Source organism: Trematomus bernacchii, unplaced genomic scaffold (assembly GCF_902827165.1).
Source record: "Trematomus bernacchii unplaced genomic scaffold, fTreBer1.1, whole genome shotgun sequence".
NCBI lineage: Eukaryota > Metazoa > Chordata > Actinopteri > Perciformes > Nototheniidae > Trematomus > Trematomus bernacchii.
In genome coordinates, this window is record NW_022987973.1 from 7197267 (window position 1) to 7224993 (window position 27727).

Genomic DNA, 27727 nt, shown 5'->3' on the forward strand with positions numbered 1-27727 from the left:
AAAGCACATTTAAAAGCGATTTTTGGTCGGGCCAAAGTGCTGAAACCACATCACTTTGGGATGGACATTTTTTACAATTTCCTGACATCTTAAAGACATTAATGTAGACCAGCTGACAGACCTGGGGTGACAGTGAGGGAGGCCTCTATGCTTCTGCGGCGGCTGGCGATGTTGGTGGCGATACACCGATAGTTTCCAGCATCTTTCCGCTGCATCCCGTGGATCTGAAGCACACCACTGGGCAGGACGGTGATTCTGGATACGATACAGAATGGAGAAATGACACATCAAACATTCATAAAAACTCATAATGGATGATAATGGTCACAGATTATGTTTCATGTAAATAAAACTCTGCTGTCCAGTAAAACAGTACACCATGAAGTATGAAACTGAAAACAGTGCTTACCTCTCTGTGGCAAGGGGTAACGAGACCCGATTGAACTCCCAAGTGATGATGGAAGGAGGGTGGGCACTGATTTTGCAGGCAAACCTGGCGACTGAGCCTTCAGTCACCGCGATGGACGTCGGCTGGATTGTAAAAGCTGAGATACCTGCAGAAGAACAAAGACGACGTTAATGTTTTTTCCTTCATTTTATAGTGTCAGAATGAGATGGCACTGTCTTTCAGTGTGAGGGAAGTAGCACAGCTTCCTTTATCAAATTCTCTTCAACTCTTTAGGTTGAACATTTACTTCATCACAATCAAAAGATAAGTGGCCTAGTTTCTACAAAGACACACAACTCTTGTACGGTGCAATTCCTCCGTGCAACCAAGAGAGTTTTCATGTTTTTATCTTTTAGCCTACATGGAAGCTTTCCTAGAAAAGGTCAAAGCAAACTATTTTCCCTTGAGGTGTTGTGAAAGCTGGTGTTGCATTTCACTCCATGCGTTTCCCACAAATCATGTTTGACACAAAACTAAAGCACATAACAAATCATCCAAGACCTAGAACATCCAAGAACATCAGTCAAAAGCCCTGCACAACTGCCCACAGCGTTAAGGTTACAGAGACATTCATCAAAGAGTCATCAAGGACAGATTATAGGAGGGGAAGTTAAATCCCTATTAATATTTGTATGTAGCCTACAATTAAACGGTAATATAGTGCTCTCCAAGATCAATCCAAAGGATGATTAACTTACTATTTATTTCTGATTTAACTCTCCTTGTTTACAAACATATTGATGTGTTTCAGACATCCATCCATCTCAGTCCGATCCACTGGATGTCAGAAAACAGAGAGACGATGACCTAAAGCTACAGACCTGCTGAGGAAGGTGATGACTGGAGTGGAACAGCTACATCCTGCGAGGATCGAGTTTCCCTGAAACTGAGCTGTTGTCAGCCACCAGCTGAGCGGCAAGCAAATGAGGCCCAACATGAATTACAATAAGTCCTTTTATGCTGAACCAGCCAAGAGAAGTGTATGTATTTTATAATGATTGAAGTTGTTTTTAGCCTTTTTTGTTAATGAATGCTCTTTGACAGTGGTTCATCCTGGGCCATAAAAGTCCTGAAAGCCATTAAGGTCACCCACTGCTGTACCGTCCCCCCTCTCTGCTCAAAAAGCTGCAGAAGCCTGAGGTCAATCATTGGTTAAAAGAAATCAATTGCACTGCTGTTTGTGAAATAGAGCAAGTACTGAAATGACCAGAAAACAGTAGGCATCACAGCACGCTCACATCCTATTCATTATCGTATATAATATATCAAGTCATTCATGGTACAGACTGAGATGGACAAATCAATAGACTGTCAATTATTTTTCCAATGGACCAGACAAAAAGGCTGTTGAATGTTGTATTCTGCTAAATAACATTATTTGTAATTTCAGTAGGTGCGTTTCAAGATGCTAAACTGCCGGGCTGCTCTCAGCATGAAACTATCCCCATGTTAAGTAATGGATAAATAAACACACTGTGACCTCTGTGAACACTTCTAAAGCTTCTTCTGCTGCAGTGAGACATCAACACTTAGCAAAGAAGAAACAGAAAGAAGCAGGAAGAAGAGCATCAAGTTGAAATAACATCTGACAGGTATTCAGTGTGAAAAGACATCCCCAAAAAATGCCAAAATGGTTGTTTTCTGCTACAACGTTTACAAGATGCTGCAAGGCACCCACTATACACATATACATAATGTGGATAACCTTAAATATGTATACAAGTAAATCATTTCCTAAGTGAACAACTAACCAGGAAACAAACAGTGAAACTACAGAATTGTCTGACTTGCTATTTACCAATCATAACTCTTTGTCCTGATTGGATATCCAACATCTGTATTAGTTTATTTTTACACTCTCCTGTGGAAACCTGTGCTTTCGAGAAAAGTGTAGAAGGTATCTGTCCACTGCCATAAACTCACTGCAGTGTCTGTGAGGGCCATGATGGATGGCTGCGTGTAAGCGGTGTTGCCAGGTGTTGTGGTGCTAAACAGCAGGAGAGCTATGACTGCCATTCAGTGAATTATGACTTTTACACAGCGCCTTGGCTTCAAATCCAGCTGACTCTTGTGGAGGAAAGAGCAATTCATTTTGGGAAGGGAGAACGTTTCAGTTGCTGGGATAAAGTTATGAAGACTCATTTTTATTTCTGATTATTTTCAAATGTAAAGGTTAGTTAGTTGTAGAGCTCTATTTCATGGTGGCTTTAGAGTTGTCGTAAAGGACTGCCAAACTGCCGTCAGGATCAAATCCTTTTGCTATAGACACATTTAATCAAATTAGTCCTGAGCTGCTGCCCCTATTAGCTCCACTCTGGTTGTTTGATGTGAGGACAGAAGCAGGGAGAGGCATTCAAACCCCCCTCCATCACACGCTCACACTGTCCCACCCCCAGTGTTAACGCAGGCTCAAAAATGCCATTAATGTGCTGAAGTGATATGACTGCAGGGCATGAGAGATGAGCTGCAGTGATCCTCTGCCTCCCTGCTGGATTGACAAGCTGCGGGATGATTATTGATTATTGATAAACTACTAAGAGAGGGAGGAAAATCTATAACGGCTAGGGATGGTCCAGCATTGGTAAGAGCACTATACTGATATGGGAGGGTGACCTGCTTTGAACGATGATGTTAGCCGTGGGGCATCTAATGTGAAGATGAGAAAAAGAACATGTCATTTACTTTAAATATGTGTGATAATAAAGACTACTATTATGTTTTCCACTTTCATGTGTGTGCCTATGTTCCTTTATTCCTCTTGTGTGCCATACATAGATTTAGCCAACAAGACTAGAAGAAGAAATTCCTCAGCCTATTCCCCAAAAGCATGAAGAAACAGTTCTGGCTTCCCAGCAATCTCACCTCTCACCTTTGACCTCCACAAATCCTGGCTAGCACCAAACACAGAGCCCAACATGACCACCCCAAAGCTCTCCTGCTCACTGCTGCCCCGCAAGCCGCCTATAAATCTCTGAGTTCCTCCTCCAGCTGCAACGTTTGAAAAGCTGTTTTGTAATGATATCCTTTTCTGCTGTATCGATGACATGTCCCAGTTTAGCAACTACAACAAATAAAACTATATATGTGGTCCAGTTGTTGCATGTTGAATAACAGTGATAAAACTAACTGCATGCTTGATGTTAACATGAGTCTGTCAACAACTCTTCTCTGTTAATTACAGAACGTTTCACCACAGTAAACATGTATTTGCTTCACTTCTGCCTGCAACAGATGGGTCTGCTGATGCCAGCAGCTCAACACACTGAAGGTCAGTGGACAGGTCAGGCCCAAACAAAGGTTCCCTTACAAATACCAGGAATTAGTTCAGCCCTCTCTCCCCTCCGGTTACTGTGGTCAGTTCCTAAGTCAGGCCTCAGCACATTATAGTCTACCTGCATATGAGTGGATTTCTCTGTGATTTTGTGCTAAAACACAATGATGTGCTTTTGTATGAATTCTTTAATTACCAATCGTGAAAGTCAATTTATCGCTTCAATTAAACCAGAAATATTCTTTGATTTCCACGACACACAAGCATATGGGACAACAAGCTTGTGTTTTTCATTTATTTTGACCTTTACTGCTGTCATTCTAAATAATAGAGTGCATGGAAACGTGGCAATACAATAAAAACAATATGCACTTTATATTTCCTATGGGTCTTATTAAGGTAAGGAACACACTCTGTATCAAATAAATCCTCAAACAAGGAACATTTTTTGTAAAAGAAACAATCTGAGAAAGTCCAAAATAATTCTTCAATTTTCTAATAATCTAAAAAATGGTTGTCATCAAGAGTCAATGAGAGTATGTTTAATTCAATGTGGTTTTTCCAAGTCCTGAATGATACATGATGACAGAAGCAGCTTCAGTGTTGCTATGTGCAGCTATGTAGATGCTGTGATGGCCCCTGACCGTCCCCAACCTAACCCCCCCCCCCCCCCTCCCAGAGTCCAATCATTTAGGAGAGACATTCAAATTGATCATCTTCTCATGATCCTGCAGGGTGCCTGCTAGATTGATAGCTTTAAGCATCAGGAAGCCCTGAAAAAGCTCCATTGAATCACTAAGCAACCCCAAAAAGTGTTGAGAGTCTTCCTATTGGTCCTATGGAGTGCACCACATGGTTACACCAAAATAAATTCAATCTTCATTTACTCCTCCCACACCTTTACTGAAAAAACCTCCATCTAATTGAGTGATGAGCCCTTTAAAGTGTTCCATGACCCCCACTGAAGATTAATAAAAGGATCGGGGGGGAAAGGAGGCTGATAAGCAAGAAGGAGAAGAATGCGAAGCTGAAAAAAGCCAACAAATCAATCACTGGCTGGCTGGCAGATGTGCTGCTGCTACACAGGCTGCAGGACAGTCAAGTGACCACTGGCCTGGCTAAACATAGAGCTATTCCCATGAGCAGCGTGACCTCTGAAAGCACCGGGCGGGCGGTGGGGGAGCGGTGTTGGGAAGGAGCATTCATCCCCCTCCTCCAACCCCTTATCTCTGCTACAAAGTTTTCCAATCATTCAACAGCAACCATCCACTCACCGCAAACAGTGGCTGCATTGTCTTTAATCTCCGTATCATAACACGGAACTGAAGAAGTCAATCTTTGAAAAGCTCCAGTCTTTTTTTAACCGCACTAATATACTTTTCCATGGCAGAAACGAAAAGTTTAGGAAAATAAAAGTTTGTTAAAACATGACAGATCAGAGAGAGAGAAAAGTAAACCCACTGATTATGGCACTAATGACCATTGCAGCAACTGATCAAACTAGATGAGCATCCCACATTATTGTAGGAAAGATTTAAGTCCTGTGCTCTGTCGCACGGCCCTCCATCTATTGAACAATTTAAAGAAACCTTTGACCCCTGGGCCTGCCGTTCAGGGGAACCATGGTAACCTTTCGTGTCCAGCAGAGGAGAAAAACAAGATTCCAGGCAGAGAGTTGTCTCACTTCAGGCCATTTCATCCATTCACACCACAGCTAACACTTGCAAGGTTTACTTTCGTCTTATGGGGGTTTCTAATTGGACCGAGCCAGTGCTTGTCAGAAACATTCCTTAGCAACTAGAAATAATGCTGTGGTCCTGGCCTGGCTTCCTATGGACACATCATTGAGTTAAAACAAACTTTGTACATTAGCAGCTGTAGCTTCTTAAAAAAACTCCAAAGCTTAATCCATTTAAAGGCAATAGCACTTGTTCTGCTGGAGATAGAAAGTTAAATCAGCTCAACCCTGAAACAGATACCTCTGGATGACAGTTTCAAATTACGTGGTCACCACAAAATAAATGTTTGATTAGGTTACTTTTTATTCATCAAGCACAACAAAGGCACCAACAAAGGACTCATATTAAAAACAACAGCTATCTGTTTCCAGGCACCTTGGCCCAGTTTACTCAAGATATTCCACCTTGTGAGCAGTTAGGGTTAATTTGGGGTCTTTTTCTTCCTAATAGCCAATACCCGCCCCTGAATAAGCATGAGCCTCTCATACTAGTAGTAGCTTACTTTTGTACGGTGATGGTGGTTAACAAGTTTTGCAAATTAATTTATTCGGGGCTTTTGGCACTATAAGCAAAGTGTCATCAATTTCCATTATATTTGAGAGAAAGCAGAGGCAGGGATTTGCATTTTAAATGTTGGGTTGAACTGTCCTTTTGTTTTGTTTTTGTTTGCAACAAATGCAAAAGGCCCTTTCTGAGGGTAATGACAAGTTACAATCGGTAAAGTTTTCCTAAATAAATGGACTCAATCAGTGAGAACGTAACACAGTTGTTATTTAAGCTATCGTTCAACACAGGCCCAAGCCTACTTTCTACAAGGTTACCCAGACGCCCTCAATTTCATCTGTTCCAGGAATTGGTCCCAAGACTTTACCGCATCAATAATGCCAGAGTACAACAGAGCATTACCATCACAGACTGGTCAATGATTTTCAATCACCATGTCTTAAACCATCCAGACTGCAATGCATCCTAGAAACCTGACACCTCAGGACAGTTTTCACCATTTCATAGTGCCTAGTTTACACCAATAGGGGGGCCACACTGAGACGTACCTGCAAAACTTAATGATAACTCTGACATTATGCCCTTTGTATACCTGTGATCACATGGTACAAGAGGCTACAAAAGGAAGCTAACTCAGGAGGCAATCACTCTGCTAAAATCCCCATCAATCTAAAGTCTATTGACAAAAGTCACATGGTGAGGCTCATGTGTCACATTCCTTTTCATCGAGTCCAAATCCCTTCTCACCTTTGTGCTTTAGCAAACCCAATGTTTAAGGTTACCCTCCATCACCATCACATTCCTCAAAGAACAACTGGCAGGTCCATCGCTTCGACATAGGAGCAGAGAATGAAAAAGCTCACCGCTGGTACGATGAAACATTGTCATTTGAACCACATATCAGAAAGAACTAAGCTATACAAATCGAAATGATAGCATCAATATCGATTAAAAATGTGGCTTTATTTGGCTCTGGAAAGGCGGTATCAAGACATGATACACCATCCATCTTTCAGATGAAGAATTAACATGTGTTAAGGACAGACTGACAGCTGGATCAAAATGTTCATAATAAACTAAATGTAATGTACAGCTATAATAGATCGAAAACAAATAAGTGTTAATATGTTGCCAAAATCCTTTTAGGGCAAGACAAAAGGCAGTTCATAAAATAAAGTCATGCTGTTTAATGAGGATTGCCACCCTGACTTCTCAATTAAACTGTAAGCTTAGAATCAGCCTCGGATGTTAAATTATACAAGTTATGTAATAGGCGTTTTAGTGGTGAAAATGTCCAGCTGTTCTGTCCACTGATATCAGGACAAACAACTTCCCCCAAAGAATCCCTTTACTTTTGCAAGCATGGAGGCAATGTGGACCAAAACGGTCGGAGAGAAAAGCTTTTCATTCTTTCACCAGAGTAGTGAGGCAGAACACAATTGTGTGCAAAGCCTCCAGCCCCTACTGACCTTGTAAGACCTGCAATAAAGTTTGGTCATTTAGACACTCGGGGTAAGGCAGTGATACTGGGAAACAGCAATTCACATTTGTGTGTGTGTGCGTGTGTGCGTATGTGTGTTGGCACACCACTCGCAACAGCCCCCACTGCTGCCTCTGTGTCCTTCAACTGAGCATTTCTCAGGTATGTGCAAATTTTATGAGCTTCCAGATAGACCCTCAAGCTGGTCTAAGTGTCATTTTAAAACAAACTAGTAAAGCTTACTGCCAGCCTTTATTACCACTTAACTTTTTACTATAAAGCATGTACACCACTCAATTAATTAATAAACGATATGTTCCTTTTAAATACCAGAAAATATCTGACTTATAACTGATAATTTACAACATCACATGTAGTCAGGAACAACTTCAAAATAGTTCACGTTAACCAGCTTAAAAACTCAACAACTGTTAAATTACTCACTCCTAATTGCACCCCATTAAACCAAAGTTCATAACAACTATTCTATTATTGCTGGTAATGTTATAAAAACCCATTTTGTTCTAACATGAGAGCAAACATTTCTAATAATGTTTTTAATCTGTTTAAATAAAAAAATAAAAAAATCATCAGTTATTGTTCTGCAACTCAACAATAACTTGTTGGACCTCAGAACAGAGGATGAATTCACTTTAACGTAAAATAATCTTCCACTATTGAAACACATGGAGACAAGGACTATTATCCTATGTCAAGGCTTGCTATTGTCTTCCTTCAAAGTAAATCCACATCTCAGCAATAATAAATATGCACATTTAAGTGCATTGGGTGGGGGTAAAAAGATGACCACACACAAAAAAGTGGCACAGCAAGATGCATGGCCCATGGTGTGGGAGGAGGGGATATAATGTCCCAAAAGACCAACTCTGCCTGAAGCTTCTCCGCTCCCCCCTTACATTTCTAGGCCAACTTGCGCAGCACTGGAGGAGAAAGCATTCCAAAAGAACAATTCCTCAAACGGTCAGGGTGCAATAACATGAAAGCCCTGCCTCTGAATAGGGGTCATCTGCTCTTTAGCATTGGAGAGCCGGTATCCTGGACAGATCCTGACCTTTCAGATCTGCTGCTCCTTCATTACCACACCAATGGGCATATATCCCCTCCACAGCATCTATTTTGGGGTCTTACTTTGAAGACTTTGTCCCTCTTCCTCCACTACCACCAAAGCTGCCTTGATTGCAACGCTGAGCAGCAAAAGAAATAGCCAGAATATATATATATATATATATATATATATCTCACTGCCTGATTATAATTGAAGTTGTCCATCACACTCTTATGTTTCCATGGTGACTGCAGCATGATACTTACTTGCGATTGTTAGACGGGCTTTCTGGCTCAGGATTGCGCCATATGTGTTCTGAGCAAGGCACTGATAGAGCCCTTCATCTGATTTGTCTCCTCTCCTGCTCTCCACTTCCGAAATAAAAAGGGAGCCATTGGAGAGCCGGTACACCCGGTCGTTCTCCAACACTTTTACTCCATTTTTGAGCCACCTGACGTCGATGGGTGACTCTCCATGTGCCTGACAGTCCAAAATAACAGCTTCTTTCCGCATGGCGGTGACATCATGGGGCTCCTTGATGAAAAATAACTCACTAAAGCATAAAACACCTGCAGAAGGAGAGAGAAAAAGCTAATTAGAAGTGAATGATGCAACCAGCACCAACAGAAGTTCAGTGAAAACATCTAAGGCATTGAAACAGTTATTTAAAGTCAGGTTTTAAGTTATTTTAAAGAGTTTATACTCAGTAAAGGAAGTTGTGGCTCAGCTTCCTTTGGATGGATATTATCAGTGTTTATAGTCTCAGTTGGATACATGCGTGAGACTACTTAAAACACCCTGCTATTAGGTGCAACATGTGAGAGGCTTGCAGGCAACTGTCCTCTACAGTAAATCACATTGTAGCTTTCTTTCTGCACCACTTTAATCCAATCACTTACGGCTCATAAAGTCACTAGCTGAAGGTGAAACTGTTTGATCCCATTAGTCTCTTTGGTTTACACAGAAACCTATTACTAACTGAACACTCAGCATGAGCTTTATGTAATGTTCCATTAATTGGACCTTTGAAAGGAGACACAGTGTCATTTGTAACATGCTACGCTTCAATAGATCAACTGAATACATGCAGGTTTTTCACTATCAATTCAGAACAATTACATAACAACCTGTTCTTTAAAATCATCATCTCTTTAGAAGCAGGGCCACAGTATATGACTTCATTGAGCCGTATCGCCAACACCAACTTTAAGGCTGATATGACGTGTATTGATTTTGTATTAGCATTGGCTCTTTGTTGGACTGACACACTGCTGGGCTCTTATTTCAGCTCTGTAATTGGATAATCCTGGTTAGAAGATCAAAGAGTCACACTGTAACTAAACACTCTGTACACTTAACAATATAACCCAGCTAATACTGCTAATTTTGAAACATCAATAGGATCGATACACATGGTAGGTATCGACAGCATGTTAATCCCCTTAATACTATATTTTGTCTATAGCTGTAGCTAAGAACAGAATTCAGAAGGAGTTATGGTAGGCTACTTTTGACTCCACTACATTTATCTGACACAAGTTAGGCTACTGTTTACATAAAAGTATACAAAGTATGTTCAAATAGCTTTACAAACTTCAACCTTACAAATGCTACATATGGCTTGAACATATTCTTAAATCATACTCTTTGTCAGGATTACATAATAACATAACGCTGTGACAGGTCCCACTTAGAGTCCATGTGATACAGTACAGTACACTAGGCTACATTTTGTAAATAATACTTTACTTTCACTTGAGTAACAGTATACATATTTTGATAGCCTGATGTCTTACTCTTCATTACAATCAGTGGTGTAAAGTAATCAAGTATATTGACTCAAGTACTAGTACTTCTCTTGAGTATTTAAATGTTTTTGCTACTTTGTTTTTCTACCCCTCTACAATTCAGAGGTAAATTCTGTACTTTTACTCCACTACATTTATGTAATACCTTACTTTGCAGAATAGGATTAATGATATGAAAGATAATCAACACTTACATTAGACTTTAGTTACACCTGGAGTAAATCCACAAGCTTACAAAGTAATTAAAACTAGCTGCACCTTTACCAGCTTAAATTAATCAATGAATATAATCAAAACATAATGATATATAAATTATTCTAAAATTGGGCTATCTGCATAATGAGTACTTTTACTTTTGGTACTTTAAGTTTATTTTGATGCTGATACTTTTCTACTTTTACTTGAGTAACATCTTGATTGCAGGACTTTAACTTGTAACAGAGTATTCCTACACTACTTCTACTTTTACTTCAGTACAAGATCTGAGTACTTCTCCCACCTCTGATTAAAGATATCTGAGCACAGTAACGTCAGTGAGTTTTAAAGTTACATGACAGTTGAATTCGCTAAAACACAACACATTCTCAGCCGGACATGACAATGGTCGTTTACATAAATAAAACCTAACGTTAATTTATTAGAAAGAGTCAATGTCAAACCGGTTAATCTAGATAACCTGATGACTTTCCAGTTATTCTGTCTTCTGATGTGACCGGTTTTGGTGATAAAACTCTCAGTTGCGTTCAGTCAAGCTAACCGAGAGTGGTGTAAAGTAACATTTATAGTCAAGTACTTTATCAGAGTACTTCTTCCAGTTAAGTTAAACGGGTTTTAACGTTAGTCAGTTAGTTAAATGTAACATTAAAGGTCCGCGGTGAGCTCCTGTTGAGGCTCCACACAGTCAAACATGTAGGCGACACACAGTAAGAGTGATAGGGTTTTAACTCTCAGAATAATATCGATAACGCTTCTTACCTGAGATTGGAAGAAAAACGACCAAGAACAGCAACCGCTGATATAATTTCCCTTTGACAGGCGCCATTAATACCTGAATTGTCTTTGCATGCTAGCTACTCTCTCATAGTTGTGTCCTGCAGATGAGCTGCGCTGATACTGAGCAGGAGGAGGGAGGGCAGCAGCAGGAGAGCAGTCCCCTCCGCTGGATGGACACCTCTCCATTCATCTCTCTCTCCCACAGACTGACGCTTTCAGTCCAGCGCCACCTACCGTTAGCTGTGCGTCACTTATATCATCTCCTAAACTCATGCATTTACACCAAGGCCTGATCCCACTGCATACTAGCCTGCTAATGATGAATACTCAACTACAATTAAGTACTGCATTATTAGCAGAGGTGAAAAAAGTATTCAGATCCTTTACTCTAACTTAATAGATGTAATAATACTACACTGTATTATCTGTTTTATTTGTTCTATGTCATATATATATGTCTTATGTTGCACTGTTGGAGGAGCCTGTGACCTAAGTGTTTCATTGCCATATCTACACTGTAGCTAATGTGCAAATGACAATAAAGCCTTGAAACTTGAAACTGTAGAAATACTCCATTAAAGGGGAAAGTCCTGCATTGAGAATGGTACTTAAGTTAAAAGTATAATCAGTACTCAAAGTATTGGAAGTAAATGTACTCATTGCAGAAAAAAACCCTATAAAATATTATATAGAAAATAAAAATATGTAAATGGGAAGCAGCAAATCACATTCACATTTCACATTTTTGAAGAACGAACTATCTACATAAAAACTTACTTTAACAATTAGCACAATTGCATCCAAATAATTAGTGTCAACCCACCTATGTTAAAGGCACTTAATGGATAGTTTGATCTACATCCATTAAGTTATTCTTATTTTCTATGTTTAAAACTCTTAAAGCAACTAAAGCTGCTAAATAAATGTACCCGTAGTGAAGTAAAAAGTACAATATTTCCACTGAATTGAAGTGGAGTAGATGTATATAGAGGCACAGAAAGAAAATACTCAAGTACCTCAAATGTGTACTTAAGTATGGTACTCGAGTAAACTGACTTAGTTACTTTCAACCAGTGATTATTAGTTGTATTTTTCAAGGAAACCAAATAAACACATACATGGAGATTGGTTTTGGATGGTGTATTTTAGTACTATGCAAAGATGGAATGTAAAGCGAGTTGCGTGGGCTACTACTTCTACTCAACTTAACTATTTCTTGCCACTTTATACTTTCAGTCAGACAACTCACGTGTTTCTTTAACATGTTTATTAGAAGCAGCATATAGTTGAGTTTGGCGTCTAGGCTCGGGCCTCATCACTCCACAGATATACATAGCACGATGAGTGATGATTAAATAACTAACCCCCCGAGCCTACAGGTGGAAGCTGGGGTGGAAGCTGGGGTGGAAGCTGGGGTGGTGGTGGGGCAGGCAAGCAGCAGCGACGTGGAAGTAGCTGCAGCAATAGCAGCAGCAAGCAATGCATGGAGAGATATCTGGCAAGTTAAATAGAGCGGCATATTAAGGAGACTCTGTTTGGTTGGTTGTAGAGTGGCAAGGGGCGTTATGTATGAATGCAGCATAAGTGCTCGAGTTGACTGCCTGAACTAGCTCGCAGGCTTCGCCCCATTCTATTCCACTACATTTTCAGATGAAAATATTTAACTTTGTATTCAACTACACTCATCAGCTATGACTCCTAGTTACTTTTACAGCTGAAACACTGCATGCTTTACATTAACAACTTTTGTATTGTGGGACTGAAACCAAAATAATGAAGGATTTGTACATTATGTAACAGCAGGAGTTCAGCACTGGCTCCATCGAGGCCCTTTAACTCTTCCTTATCAATACTATGCTGTATTGATGAGAGCAGACCCCTCAGTATCAGAGTCCAACTGCACACCAAATGGTCTCTATGGACTGAAAAAAAAAATGATAATGGAAATGAGTTTGTCCTCTAAAACTGGGTTCTGCAATTAAAGAGGAAGCATTGATAGGAGGGAGCAGGACAGCTGTTGTGTCAATGTGGATATTGATCCAATGTCCATCATTTATTATGCATGCAGATCAAACCTCCCCTCCCACGCTCCTCCCCCTCTGTGAACCTTTTTCAGCAGCAGGACCGCGGCCCAGCTGGGATGTCCGGTCAATCAGAGAACAAAACACAAGAAGTGCTGAGAAAATCTGCACTCTACAGCAGAGATGTTCTGCACTTGATTTTTTGGAATATGGATCCATGTTAAAGGTTCAAGCTGCCTTAATGAGCTGACATAAAGCAGTGTACTTTATGTAGTTCAGTAAAACGGCAACATTATAATCAACAAGAAACATCAGACTTCTTCCTGAACTTGAAACTTAAATACAAACGTATCTTGAGTTGGATAACAGTTGTTTGTTTTAAAATGTCTAAAAATAGTGGGGAATTCTCAAAGTCCTGGTGATGTCTGTAATGTCTTGTATTGTTGGTCCCAAACCAAAATATATTCAGTTTGAAATGAGGAGAAAAAAAAACGAGAATCATTTCCACATTTGATTTATATATTATCAACTTAGTTGATGTTTATTTTTCTGTCGGGTGACTTATTATATTGGATTAGTGAACTTATCTTTGAAGCTCTAATAAATGTAAATGAAATAGGAACCGGTCAAAAAAAAAAGACATTGTTCAATTAATCAGAAATATATAGTATATGACCTTTTCCAACATATGTTAAAATCACATCTTCTGCTACAATCATGTCTTACACACACTTCCTAACCTGTAAGCTTGTCATGTTTCCCTGTGAAGTACTTGTACTGCGTTATGTAGGCCTAACCAAATACTATATGCACAGCCCTGGTGCAGTTGTAGGCTCTTCTCTTACATAACGTGAGAAAGTGAAAACCTCATTCATGGTCAGCGAGGCTCTCCCTAGGGTGTTTAATTAATCAAGAACTCAGTTTCGGCACCTGCCAATACGGCACAGTTTGTGAGTGGAGGGACGGTCAGCCTGCCTGTGAACTCGGGGTCGAGCTCTGCGGCCGGATCAATGGAGGAACAGCCATTATCAGGTTATGAATGTTGGTGAGGGTGAGGGTAGATGGGAGCCATTGGCTGAGCAGCGTGTCTTCCTGCTGCCACACGTGCCCATCCCCACTGACCCCGCAGTAGTGTCCAAAAGGCCGGCCTGAATCCTGTGTGACCTTTTCCACTGACCCCGGTGCAGGGGAGGGGGCTTTTAGTGCCACAACAGGGGGGGTTGTGGAGAATATAGGACTATGGCGTTTGAGCTGAGTCACACAAAAGGCTCTGAGTCCTCTTCACATACCCTGCTGTTGTTAAAAACACTAGTTATGAACCTCTGCTCCAAACTGTTAACACGATCCCAGATTCATATGTGACTGCAGCTAGATTAGTTTGGGATATAGCCAGACTGTGCTCTGAGATCTGTTACAGTCAAATGTAATTTAAAATAAATCACACAATCAAACCCATGAAAGACACTGCACACGTGTTAAACCCCTCTTTGTCCAGACAGATATTGCAGGTCCATCTAAGTGAAGCTGGCTGTTGGTTATTTATTTGTTATTATATATTGCTCATTTCAGTTTCATAAACAATGTTGAAATAATCTGAGGAACAACTGCATTGCACTTTCATATTTTACAATGAGGAAATCAACAATGAAAAGAAAACCAGGTTAAATTCATGACAGACAGACAACAGTTTGATATAAAAAAGTAGATTTCAAAAAGATTTATTTTTCACTGCCAATTTTATTTGAAACCAGCCAGTGTTAAAGTTTGGTGATGCCTTAAAATACAAGGTGCCTTATCGCCCCCATTTGGAACGACTCAGTACTACAACACCCACACTTCTTTTTCTTTTATAAAGGTCACCTGTTATGCAAAATCCACTTTTTCATGTCTGTCATACAGACATGTGCGTCCTCTGTGTAGAGAGATTCTGAAAGTTTCAGGAAAAAAGATTCGCTCACTTTTTGTCCTGATCCATTTATATAAAAACCTGTCTGAAAATGAGCTGATCAGATTTTGGCCACTTTATGATGTCATAACGATTTTTTGGCTTGTGTAACCATTAGCCAATCACCAACCAAGGTAACCCCCCCCCCACCTTATCACCTGAATCTCCTCCTAGAGCACCATTGTGTTCTTTTTAACCAGATATCTCTCAGAGGGGGCTCCTTATTTTCATCTAAAGTAACAGACAGAGAATCAGCACTTTTGAAACAGGGCTGAAACAGAGGGGATTATGGGATGCTGCAATGATCTGTTTGGTATTTCGAGCCAAACACTTCAGAGATATGTTTTGTTTATATCTGAGACCTATAATAACGTAATGAAAAAAAGTATAATAGGGGACCTTTAAACTAAAATGTTATCATTCATAAAAGCTGGACATTCATCTGTGACAGCAACATTACAGCTGGCCTGGTTTACTACATTAACGTAAATTCCAAGATAAAAATGAGTGTGTTGAAACAGGCTGCATTTTTTGATTCCATGTAAAAACAGAAGCCCAGTTTTAAATTGGTGACTCAACCGGTGTTTCCTGTTTATGAGCTGCAAATGACATCTCCAATAAGCATCCTGAACATTTGATAGAATCTTCAAAATCGCAAACTGATTACTAATAAGATAAAACTGCAACAAAGCATTAATCAGTCTTTACATGAAGAAAGAAAAAAGTATCAATACTTAAGATTTTAACTTCTCAAATTAAGACATTTCTATTTTGGTGCTTGTTAAAGCGTATACTCACTGACGCCCATAGGAGTAGTTGTGTTACATTAAATAACACTTATAGATGCAACAATACAGTGTGTCATTAACGATGTTTTTATTTATTGTATACAGATTATACATACTAAATAGCAGTTCAGGTAAAAATAACCAGCGATCCTTGAAACTTGAATGCATTGTGGGAAGGAGGCCTTGCAGACTACAGATAACAGAAGGGCATCAAATCAACAGAGAAACACATCGGTAGGAAATGAAGACATGAAGACACTGGATGATTGTTTTAATATATCTTTATTTTTCAAATATATTGATATTTAATTTGGTGTACTGTATGCCATCAAATTGTGATTTAACAGCTCATACAATTCATTTTCAACGTTTAAACTGTTGTATATATGTTGCATGTATGTTGTGGTTGTTGCTGTTGTTCTTGTTGTTGTAATGCACTTATAGGTGTTATATTTAAATCCATAATAAGAAAAGTCGATATATCAGAAATTAGGGGGTGGATCTATTAATTATTCTTCAGTAGACAATAGTTATATAACAGTACTTCCATTTAGAGATCAAAACACCAATAAACAATCAAAATGTACAATACATTACAAACGAAGGCCTCTGTATTTAACTTTAAATATAATTGAAAGAAGAGACTGCTTATTTTCAGCAATGTTCACATGTAAACATTTAAACACGTGCACTTGAATCATAGGATCATTTTGTTAAAAAGCGATTTAAGCAGTCTGCAGGCGACAGATTGGCAAAGATTCAGACAAAGTAAGACTCATGGATATTAACAAAGTGCTTGACTTTATAAAAGCATAAAGTATAAAATTGTGTTGTCAGAGAGACAAGAACCAGCTCAACAATATCTGCTTTTAGCAACGACCTGTAAACATGGCAGGTTGTGTAAACGCATGTTTAACCGTAGAGAACATATAAACGACTGCTGAAGTACAGTTACTTTCCTACAAAGGTACTAACAAGTGGTTACTCATTTTAAAAACAGTCAATTATCTGTACACATTTTGATAACCAAAAAGTTTAAGGTGTACTCTTAAAAATAGAGCACAGTGCTGCGATCAGACACCCGTGGTGAGTAGAGGAAAACAAAACGATATGGTTGATACGGTCAGTCTGTCGGATATTTCTGGGATATATAATGTGTATTCGTCACTCTGATACACAAACTACCAGTGTTAAACTTGAGTCTGAGTGGGCACTGTGCCTCAAGACAATGCATTCATGTAGAGGTGCATCATTAACAGTTATTTGCCAATTTCACAATATTTTTAAAAATAAATGCTTCATCATTTTGTAGATTTTTTTATGTACAGTATATTTATGTAATAACTGAAAAAACATATCTAATAATGTTATGTCTATATGTACAATTATGCATCGTATTGCAGCACAATCTAACACTGCACGTAGTGAGAAACAAACTAAAAATGTATAATATTGTTAGCCTTTTACTGGTCCTGCTATGTGTACATCACTACTATAATGATTACATAATACACTTCCCTTAAGTTTAGTCACTAAAACTTGTATATAACTTTCACATTTTTGCTAACAATGCTTCTGAGGTGCATACATTTGGGATTTGCATCAGTTTTTCTAATGATGATGGAATGAAAATGTTTAATTATGTGTAGAATTTAAAATATAAGACACATTTACATTGGTTTTATTTAGATTGAATTGCCAATTTATCAGTCAGGTTTTTGTTTAAAACTTCTGACACCTTGCTGTCTTCATCTCTTATTTTGTAGGACCAGAGTGTGGGATTTAGTGCCCCTGAAAACCCCTCCCTCCATTTCAAGGCGTGTGGAAGATCCTACTGTGGATTTCAGGTCCAATCAGATTGGTTGGCTAAATTACTTATCCAGCAAAAAGATATGCAACTCTGAAAACATATGTCATTTATCAGAGATTTGGAAAAGGCCACACTAATGTTAACAGCTTTTTTTTTTGTTTAATAGTCAGTTTAATCCTCCAATTTCTTTTTAAAATATGGCTTCTCAGACTCTTCACAGCACATGATGGTAAGCCAGCAGTAGCAAACACTTCATCCTCTTTACCTTCCAACTATTTTTATTTGTGCAATTCATTTCAACACAAAAACTTGAACCTCCATATCCTGACTCTGTGTTTTAGTTTGGTTGCTATGGGCTACTGTAGAAATATGGAACCCAATCCCAATGATATGATATGATATGTAAGGCTTATTCTGATTTTAGGAAAATAACATAACTCTTAGTTTCAGGAGATGATATACTAATGAAAACATAGTCATATTATTTTATATGTATTTGGGTTAGTAGATCCCCATAAATCCAACACACTGGACATTTAAAACCGCTGGGTGCTTCTAACATTGTTCCAGTCGGGGTAATGTCACGTTTAAAGGGATTTCAGACTTGTTTTGTTTACTTTATACATTAAATGGTATGGATAAGTAAAAATGTTTTAATTGTTTAACTCATATATGAAGAGTTGCTTCTAATAATAAGTTAACTTAATGAATAATCTAACCCATGGTCCACTCTTTCCAGCACTACAACAGCAACAGAAGTAAAATGATTTCCCACTAACTAGAGTATGAAGAGAAAATGTCACAAATACCTGATGATGAGCATAACAAGTTTTACTGAGGCAATTCAGCCCAAATGAAACAAATGTGTTTCTAAAAGTTATAGAGTACACAGCTTTGCATGTTCGCTTTGTAAACGTAAAAATACAGAGTGATTAAATACCCCCGTCACAACAGATTTCATGTCCTTTCTCCATGTGTGCCACGACAGAGGAGTGAAGCTTGTGCGACTTTCCTTCATCCGTCACACAGCCGCAGGTTAACACCTGGATCTGAAGCACAGCTGGTTTCTCTCCTCTTCAGCACATCATGCAGTAATGTCCATTCAGCTCAATAACAGTTCAAGATCTAATCCACCCCGTCGAAGCCTTGTGCGTTCTCGATGGCGATGTGAAGTTTCTCCCTCAGCTCCTCAAAAGACTCATAGGGAGGCAGGTCCAGCCGATTGAAGCTTTACGAGGTGAAAGTAAAAACAGTGAGCAAATCAAGAGAAAAATCACTTTCCAAAGAAAACAGAAAGAGTAGGATAACCTCAAGCTGCTATTTGGTCATTCATAATTCTTAAAGGGACAGTTTGGATGTTTTGTATTGTGTGACATTTGGTAGTTCGGTTTAACCTCTAACCTTAACTTCTGTCCGCTTCTAAAAAGTAGGAGTGTGCTGAACTGTCATAAGGGTTGAGGGAGTGTCCACATACAGATTTACAAAGTGATTTTAAGACGTGGTGCAGCATAGGCAAAAATATTAAGAATATTTAAAATCATTGGAGCTCTTCCTTAAATGCTGATGTGTCCCACTGAGCCTAAAGGACTGTGTTCAGTTCTCAAAAAGTAGAGGGAGGCTATGACTGCATCCCGCCACCAGGGGGCTTCAGCACACTCTATGCTCAGCTACATCACATTGTACTGGGTCTTTTTCATTTATTCATTCATTAATAATCACAGAATACTTAAAAAAAAAGTACACAAGATAAACAACATATTTTATCTGCTCCTAACATCCTAGCCACACAGTGAAATAAAAAAATACACAATATATCAAATGTTTTTTTGGGTTTAATTTAGGTTTGATTGGTGTTATGCTTCATCTTGATTGTGTGCATAGTCAAATCTTGGTCAAACATTTTATTTTGAAAAGCACTTTACAAATGAAGTTTATTATTATAATGTATTGATAATATTCGTAAATGTTCCTCAGAGTTGAACTGTAATCTCTCGTTACAAACCCCCCCTCCTAAACATAACCAACACATCAGTAGCAAGGACAGCAGAAAGCAGAGTGTGTTTTGGGCTAAAACTTCTCCAACCTTTTAAAATGTCAGCAAATATGAATAAATAAAATGTTAGGAGTTAAGTGCTCACCATGTGTGGGCTCGGGGGAGTTTTTCACGTGTTCCCCACTGCTCGATGGTGAACAGCTGCGGTCCGTTAGACCCTGGAAAACAAAACCGTCAAACATCAGACAAACACACGCAGCTTTATCTGGAAACCATTTGCAATAAAACAGAAAGTAAAAATAAGTTCAAGCCACCTGTGCATAAAATTGAAATCCCCCTACACTGCGGTCACTTGTTTTTAACAAGTGTCCGTAGTGAAGGGGGATTTCAATTTTATTTTACATTATAAGAGGACACAGGAGAGAATAATCTACACTAAGCTGGAAAACTTTGTTTAACAATGATACATTTGGCAGTTTCAATAGCTGTTATTCATTTATTTTCATTTAATCGTTTATTTGAATAGGGACAATGCACATTAATGAACACTTAAGACAAATAATGCTTCAAGTGTAAATATGCCGGATTTTAGCTTTGAGCTAATTTCCATCCGTAGAAATACAACATATAAGAACATGACATTTATAAACATAGCAAAAAATAAATACATGATATGCAAAAAGAGCAAGAGCAGCACACACAAGTATTTATGACATGGTAATACAATATAGCAGCAACGACATATAAAGTGCAAGAGATGATACAAGAGCTACATAAAGTGCAATCGGAGATACCCCTGTGTTAAAGTGCATTTAGCGGTGATTGCACGTCTGTTTGTTTCTCAACCATTCTTTGAGTTGACCTTTAAAACATTGAGTGGGACAATCCCGTATCTCAGTTGGGAGGCTATTCCACAAAGAGCTGCCTTTAATGGAGAGGACATTTTGTCCAAAAGTGGTCCGTCTACGGTGGACTTCACAATCTCCTCTGGTTTCTGACCTAGTGCAGCGTCCAGTGTGTTTTTTGTGGATGAATTCCCCTAAGGGAGGGGGGGCCAGTCCATGTAAACATTTATAAAAGAAACACATACTTTTAAAAGACTTACAATTGTCAAAACTCAAGAAATTGTGTTTTTCAAGGATGGTACAGTGGTGGTATGAATAAGGCTTTCTGTCAAACACCTTGATAGCTCTCTTGTACAGCTGTTCTATTGGTTTCAGGTTAGTGGCACAATGTGGTTATCTCACCATAGAGCTCAGCAAAGCCATTCATTGGGACCCTGGATGTTCCCGTCACAAACTGCAACAGCCTGATTCGCTTCTCTGCGTCCATCAACAGCACCGTCTATAACACAAACAGAAATAAGTGATACAAGCTCTTCCTAAGAGGAGAATAAACTCTGAGAGGTGCACACAGCTGGATGGCTCGGGGCATGGAAAGTTGTCTTACTTTCCAAAACCACTGGATAACAGCGTGGTTGGCGCAGTAGCTGTTCTTGTACTTGGTGTTCTCTCTCCAGTCGTTCACATCCACGTCTCCGAGCCCACACATGAGCAGCTGTGGAGGACAAGACGACAGGTAGACAAACCATTATTCATCTTTCTGGAACCAGTTTTTATATTAATGGCAGCCAAGTGGACAGATTAAAAACTCACCTCCAGCTCGTTCTCATCAAAGATCTTGATCAGGTCCTGAGGTATCAACTCAAAGAATCCCTGAAACACAAAGAATATCCAACAGTCATTTTATATTTACACCTTTAAACATGAAGTTGAGAGTTTTGGATGAACATTGTTCCCAGGTTATAATGTTGGTAGAATAGTTATATTCAAAGCTCAATCAAGAACCTATCCAAATTCAAGTTTCCTAAAAAATACACACAACAAAATAATTGTAACAAACCATTTAAAGTAGCACAGCATGAAATGAAATGGGGAAAGAAAACTCTACCGTACGTATTGGTGCTACCAACCTAACTATTTGAATATGACTGATTTCATTTACTACATTTATATGACTTTTGTAATAGACTCCCATTCTTACTTTATACGGTTTATTGTGGTCTACTCTGTTATAAAAATGTGTGAATAGTTGTTACCTCTTTGAAAGCAGTCATCTGCTTCTGTATCCTGTTCACAAACCTCCACTGCATCACCAGACTGTTCGAAACACAAAACAGCAGGTTAGCATCAAACCATCTTTCCAACACTTTGGAGATGAATTGTTTTCTCTCTGTTGCTTACTGGATGTATTCCTTCTTGGTTTCATTAGTGATGACAATCTCTGCGCCGCCCGGCTTCAGTTCATGCTGGTGAGTCTGAATATGAAGAACGGGATATATCATGTCAAATTAAACAAGAAAACACACGTATCAACAAATGGTTGAAAGTTTACGTTTTACAGGGAAAGACTGTGTTTGAACACACCTGTCCAAAGAGCTCTTCGTCGATGGTGAACCTCAAATCCAAGTCTGTCGGGTCGTTCTCCAAAATCCACATCAAGGAGTTGAAATATTCACTGTCCTGAAAAGACAACGATCAAAATGTCTTTCATACTGTCTGATTCAAGGTGTTCAATCACAAGTATAATGTGTGAGTTTAAAAACGACTATATGATATGCGCTAAAGGATGATAGTCATTGAACGTCTGGATCTTGAGTTATAAGATAAGTAAAAACAGCTTTAGAGTAAAATGACTTTTAATGTGAAGCTGCTTTATTGAGTGTTTTCTTTATTGTTTTTAATCAACAAGTCAATTTGTTTACGAGAGGAAGAGGCGTCTGCAGATATGTTGGCTCTGAAGGACCTCCAAATGGATGAAGAATGAATGAATCTTAAACAAGGCTAGCTGAGTGCAACGAGACAACATCTCCCATGATCCCATGCTTCTTCAGAATATTGGTGTACTTTGTCTTTCGTTATCGTTTCATTGTGCCATCCCTAGCTTCAGAAGATAACATATCGGGGGTTTAATTAGTTACAGCATATAAGTATGACACTCACAACAGACTCCATGTCCTGCAGAGTGATCGGCTTCTGCAGCATCATCTTGTAGAACGGCCGAATGAAGAAAGCTTTAAAGAACACACACAAAAAGAGTCAAGCTCTATGAAATCACATTTCTCCAATCCCTTTGATCTTCTCTTTGCCCTTTGGCAATTTGTGACCTGCTCTATCGAAATCAGTCGCATTGACCCGAAGACACATTTTGAGTTGTATACACTGTTGGAAAGAGGAGATTCCTAGCATTGTTTTTGTGCTCCAAATATTAAGCAAAATATGTCACATTATATAATGACTATCACCGAGTCATCATTTTGAGAAAAAGGCCTTCAAAGTTTCCTCTTCTCTGGAATCCATCGATCTGATTGATTATTAGCAAATGATCAAAGTAGTACGGAGGGAAGATATTTTCGTTTGGATTACTGGTCTGGGGGAAGCTCGCGAGTGTGTATGTGTGTGTGTATGTATGTATGTGTGTGTTTGCGTTTGTGTGTATTGTGTTTGTTTCCCGGGGAAAACACTCACGAGAAACACCGGCTGTTGTTATGCCTGCTGTGACGTCACGTTACTCCGTTCTCCGCTTGTAATTATGTCGTTACAAGCTTCAAAGTTGTATTTATCATCTGAATTTGCCGAAACAAGTTTAATATTCTGAAAGCCTAGACTTTGTTTAATTGAAATCAGATGAAAACAAACTGTAACGGACCCTGTCGTGTTATCTATGATGATTACTATACGCCTTACATTCATCATTTCAGCGGAGGGAGGGGAAGCGGCGCTGCGGAACAGCAGAGTGGCGAGTGAGAGCTGTCATCTTCCCTTTACAAGCTTCAAACATGTATTTATCGTGTGATTTTGGAAATAAAAGTTTCATATTCTGAAAGCCAAGACTTTGTTTATTTAAAATCAAACAAAACACCCGAACCTCGAAAAACTATTTTTTTACGCAAATCCACGTTTATTTTGAAATGAGCCGTTGCGACTTCCGACTGATTTCGATAGAGCGGGTCACATATGTATACAAAGAGGCACTCACCATCAAGCAGTTTGCCATGATACACGGCCATGCCCGCCACGCGGCCGATGAACTTGAAGTAGGACAGATGGTCCTCGTTACATAAACCTGAGTTCGGGTTAATCTGCAGTGTGTAGTTGTCCCTGGAAGAAAGACCATAACAAAGTATGAACAGAAATAAATAGATTTCTAAATTGCCTTTCATGGTTCCTATAAAAAAGCAACTACAGTTATTTATGTGTAGCTTTAAATGTCCACTATTATGCAGATTAAATCCTGAATAAATCATAAATTATGAAAATGTAAAATCATTCTCCCTTTCACACATTTTAGATGAGCAGTGATCACTGTATTTAGACCCACAATGTCTGTCCTGAGGGTCTGTCATTTACTTTAAATATCATTTATAATCATAAAGAACATTTGCATAGCACTTATTATACAATTAATGCAGCACAAAGATCTTTAAAATAGGGGAAATCAGACATAAAATGAACCTAAAAACAGGAATATAACATAAAAATGATTGTGAAATAAGTTGGAAAAAAAACACACTTGATATTAATGGTAAAAAAAAATGGCAAATGAAATAGACAGAGCAAACAACATTAGATGGAAATGTCGAACCTACTGAATACAAATTTACAAAAAAATCAGAAAGAAATCCCCCAAAGCACGATTCTTTCCTACTCTTTTCTTCGTTATTTAATGAGACCATATCTGGAGGTATAAAACATGCAGTGTGTGGCCTCACGTGGCAGAATACTCGAACAGGCCGTAGTACGGGTTGAACATCTCCTTGGACATGAGGAAGAACCACTCTCTGGCCAGGCCGCCGTAGTCCAGACCCTTTTCTCCCTCAAAGTCCACCCACAGCCGGGCCTTCAGCAGGTCGGCCCTCTTCACGGAGAGGATGCGTCGGTACGAGTCCTCCAGAACTGCATTTCGTCTCATCTTCATCTCAAAGCGGTTTGGGATGTCAGCCTAAGAACAAATGTAATGCGTTCATTAAGAAGAAAGCTAACATGTTAAAGTGACAAAGTAATATCTGAGGTGAAGGTAACACCAATGCTTATTTGATTCTTTTGATTAAGTATTTGAGTTGTTTACAGTCCCAGCTACAGTTGCTCTGTGAGGACACTCACCGGTTTCTTCAGCTTCTTCCTGAAGTATTCATACTTCTGTTTATAATCTCTGGAATAAGGCACTGCCTGTAATCAACAAAGGACAGCGTTCAGCGTCAAATCCATCTTAACCTTAACACTGTTATCAAGGATACATATTTACAGGAGTGTGCTTTTTCATGTGCTAATATCGTGTTACATCATATCGTAAAATATAATGTATACTCACTGGTCCGGTTATAGCCGAGTTCTGTAATCTGGGATCATCCCATTGTGTGATCCTGGTGTCTGTGGAATAGAATAGGCCAATTATTAATACTGAAACATAGAGGAGTCCCTGCCCTTACACTATCAGACCTTATTTCATATACAAATATGTATGCCAGCGACTTTTGATCCTGTTTGAGTTTTCCTGTGACTCACACATACAGTATGATGTTTGTCATTTCAAAAGATAATTTTGCAAAGTCACGGGTTGAGCAACATTTAGCTCTGTACAGAATCTCACCTTGCATAAGCGTAACAACAACAATGTAACAAACACTAGGTAACTGAGCTTTGTTCCACGCACAGCTGTAACGTTATCTTACCAGGTGCGTTTTTCCATCCAAATCCAGGTCATTTAATGAGCTGGTAAGCCAGAGAATGAGCAAGATTCGCTGTTTGTGTGAGTTTATTCAGGGATAAAACACACGGCTGCGCAGCATCAGCGAGAAATGAAGTTTTGACCCATTTACTCGACTTTCGGTGTGTAGTCCACTATGTTTTTTCAGACTTTTACAATAATGTGTGATTATTGGCACATTTCTAAAGGGTACACATAATGACGAGTCACTCGCCATTGATATACATATTTTTGTCCAAAATAAGGTCCCATGGTGGTCCCCTTCACCCCTCTAGACATTATTTTGTCCAAGATGTGATCTTAGTATTGAATGTCATACGCACTGTGATCTATGTAGAAAATCCTCCCATCGGTGTGGACCCTCTCCTCCCAGCCAGGCTAGAAAGGAGGAACATCACATTCTTTAATAAGTAGCTTTAGTCTATTGTACAAAATATCATTAATTATATATTTCCACACAGAGCAATAAAGGATGAGATCTAAAGCATAAAGTTGATTAATGTATTTCAACTGATTTTGTTACACAGTTTCTGTAACAATTTACCGGCAGAGGGCCGAGATCAGATGGGTCGAGTGAGGGTCGCCTCCTCGCCTGCACAGGAATCTTCAGCCTGGGATCATCCTGCTCGGAGGAAAACAAACAGGGTGTGTTTCAGTAAAACAGGAAACACTTTCACATTTTGTTTTTCTTAAGTGGCTCCCTTGGGAGCATCTGCATTAAAAGTAGGAAAAATGCAGGATTATCTCAATTTCTAGCTTCTTGAGCTTTCAATGGTGTGTTAACAAACCGCAAACCAGTAATTTAGCAGTGTGCCTTTAGAGTAACTGGTAAAAGCACGTCCAATGTCTGCTGCTTTCTCACCCAGGTAGTAGCTTTAGTGTTGTGGTTGATGAAAAAAGGTCTTCCACTGGGAGCGCTGCGGACCTCCCAACCGGCCGGCAGGAAGGTAGAGTCCTGAGAGGCCTCGGGACTCGGGGTCTGCTGAGGAGACTCTTCAGGAGACACGGGGGGTAAGGGCGGGGTCGCGCTCTGACGAACACTTGCACCAATCTGTGCTGCAGCTGGGGCCACGGCTGGTGCCACTGCTGGGGCTTCCTGGGTCCTCTGTCCAACAAATATTATATGGAGAAGTAAGAAAGAACTGTGATTACAAGTGTCGGTTGAGTTTCAGTATTCATCATTTTGCTCAAATCTGGCCTTCAACAGAGAAGCTGAGGCTTGTTTTTAGATTAGGCGATTGCTGAAAATGCTAATGAAGCAGTTGTACATAACTTGAGGACACTAACAATTAATTGAGAGGAGTGAATCAAGAAGTCAAGGACGGTAGAAAACAGTCAATTAAAACGTTTTTCAAAAGTTGTTTAACATCAAAACCTTAAGAGGTCCTTGTGTATTCATAAAGTAAGAAATGTCCACTAACTAAACTAGGTTGATGGGTCCAGCAGGATACGAGATTAGCTATGGACGGACAGACAGACATGTACACATATTGACACGCACAATCCCCCCAGAAAACACTTTGTACCTGAACGAGGGGCCGCGTCCATGAGGTGGTTCGGCTGTTGTGGTTAACAAAGTAGCGTCTCCCTTTACTGTCTCTCTTCTCCTCCCAGCCTGCAGGCAGCCCAGACGAGGTAGGAACCAGCTATTGAATGACATGACATCAATTAGGGGATCAATACTGAAAACCTCAAGCTCTTGGAGTAACCCATTACCAATATTGGGACACATTGAAGTCACTGAAACTATTTCCTAACTTCCACACAGGAAAGGAAGAAAACACCACGTGAATTCTGAATGCTGACAACTGTCCATTCACACCGCAAGGAGTGGAGGAAGGAGCCATTTCAATAGGGAGTGAAATACTCACCACAGGATTAACAGGATGTTCCTCTCCTGTTGAAGTCTGGGCACTTCCTCTGCGACTGGAATGGCTTGAATTACTTGCATGATCCTGCAGGGCAGAGGAAGGATGTCAAGACTACAGAGACAATTTACTATTAATGTTATACCACTTCCACTTATCTCCCTCTCTCTCTCTCTCTGTATTAAGTGTATGTATCTAATTCATTTTATTATGAGTCTCTCTTCCTC

The 27727-nt window shown here is 39.4% G+C and overlaps 2 protein-coding genes across 2 annotated transcripts in view; both read right to left on the reverse strand.

The window, feature by feature from the left end:
• Nucleotides 1-11358, reverse strand: part of prtga (protogenin homolog a (Gallus gallus)) — a 29572-nt gene extending 18214 nt beyond the window's left edge. The window contains exons 1-4 of the mRNA XM_034116490.1: nt 11292-11358; nt 8775-9077; nt 410-554; nt 122-255 (exon numbers count right to left, since the gene is read on the reverse strand). Coding sequence (XP_033972381.1) covers nt 122-255; nt 410-554; nt 8775-9077; nt 11292-11358 — 649 coding nt within the window. The remainder of the gene's footprint in view (nt 1-121; nt 256-409; nt 555-8774; nt 9078-11291) is intronic.
• A 4968-nt stretch (nt 11359-16326) lies between these two features.
• The window catches only part of nedd4a (NEDD4 E3 ubiquitin protein ligase a), a 33820-nt gene continuing 22419 nt past the window's right edge, over nt 16327-27727 (reverse strand). The window contains exons 12-29 of the mRNA XM_034116215.1: nt 27504-27587; nt 27159-27278; nt 26495-26737; nt 26177-26254; nt 25956-26010; nt 25237-25295; nt 25029-25094; nt 24638-24867; nt 23905-24026; nt 22869-22939; nt 22293-22388; nt 22110-22183; nt 21965-22025; nt 21522-21581; nt 21316-21423; nt 21114-21210; nt 20012-20084; nt 16327-19101 (exon numbers count right to left, since the gene is read on the reverse strand). Coding sequence (XP_033972106.1) covers nt 18999-19101; nt 20012-20084; nt 21114-21210; nt 21316-21423; nt 21522-21581; nt 21965-22025; nt 22110-22183; nt 22293-22388; nt 22869-22939; nt 23905-24026; nt 24638-24867; nt 25029-25094; nt 25237-25295; nt 25956-26010; nt 26177-26254; nt 26495-26737; nt 27159-27278; nt 27504-27587 — 1800 coding nt within the window. The 3' untranslated portion in view covers nt 16327-18998. The remainder of the gene's footprint in view (nt 19102-20011; nt 20085-21113; nt 21211-21315; nt 21424-21521; nt 21582-21964; nt 22026-22109; nt 22184-22292; nt 22389-22868; nt 22940-23904; nt 24027-24637; nt 24868-25028; nt 25095-25236; nt 25296-25955; nt 26011-26176; nt 26255-26494; nt 26738-27158; nt 27279-27503; nt 27588-27727) is intronic.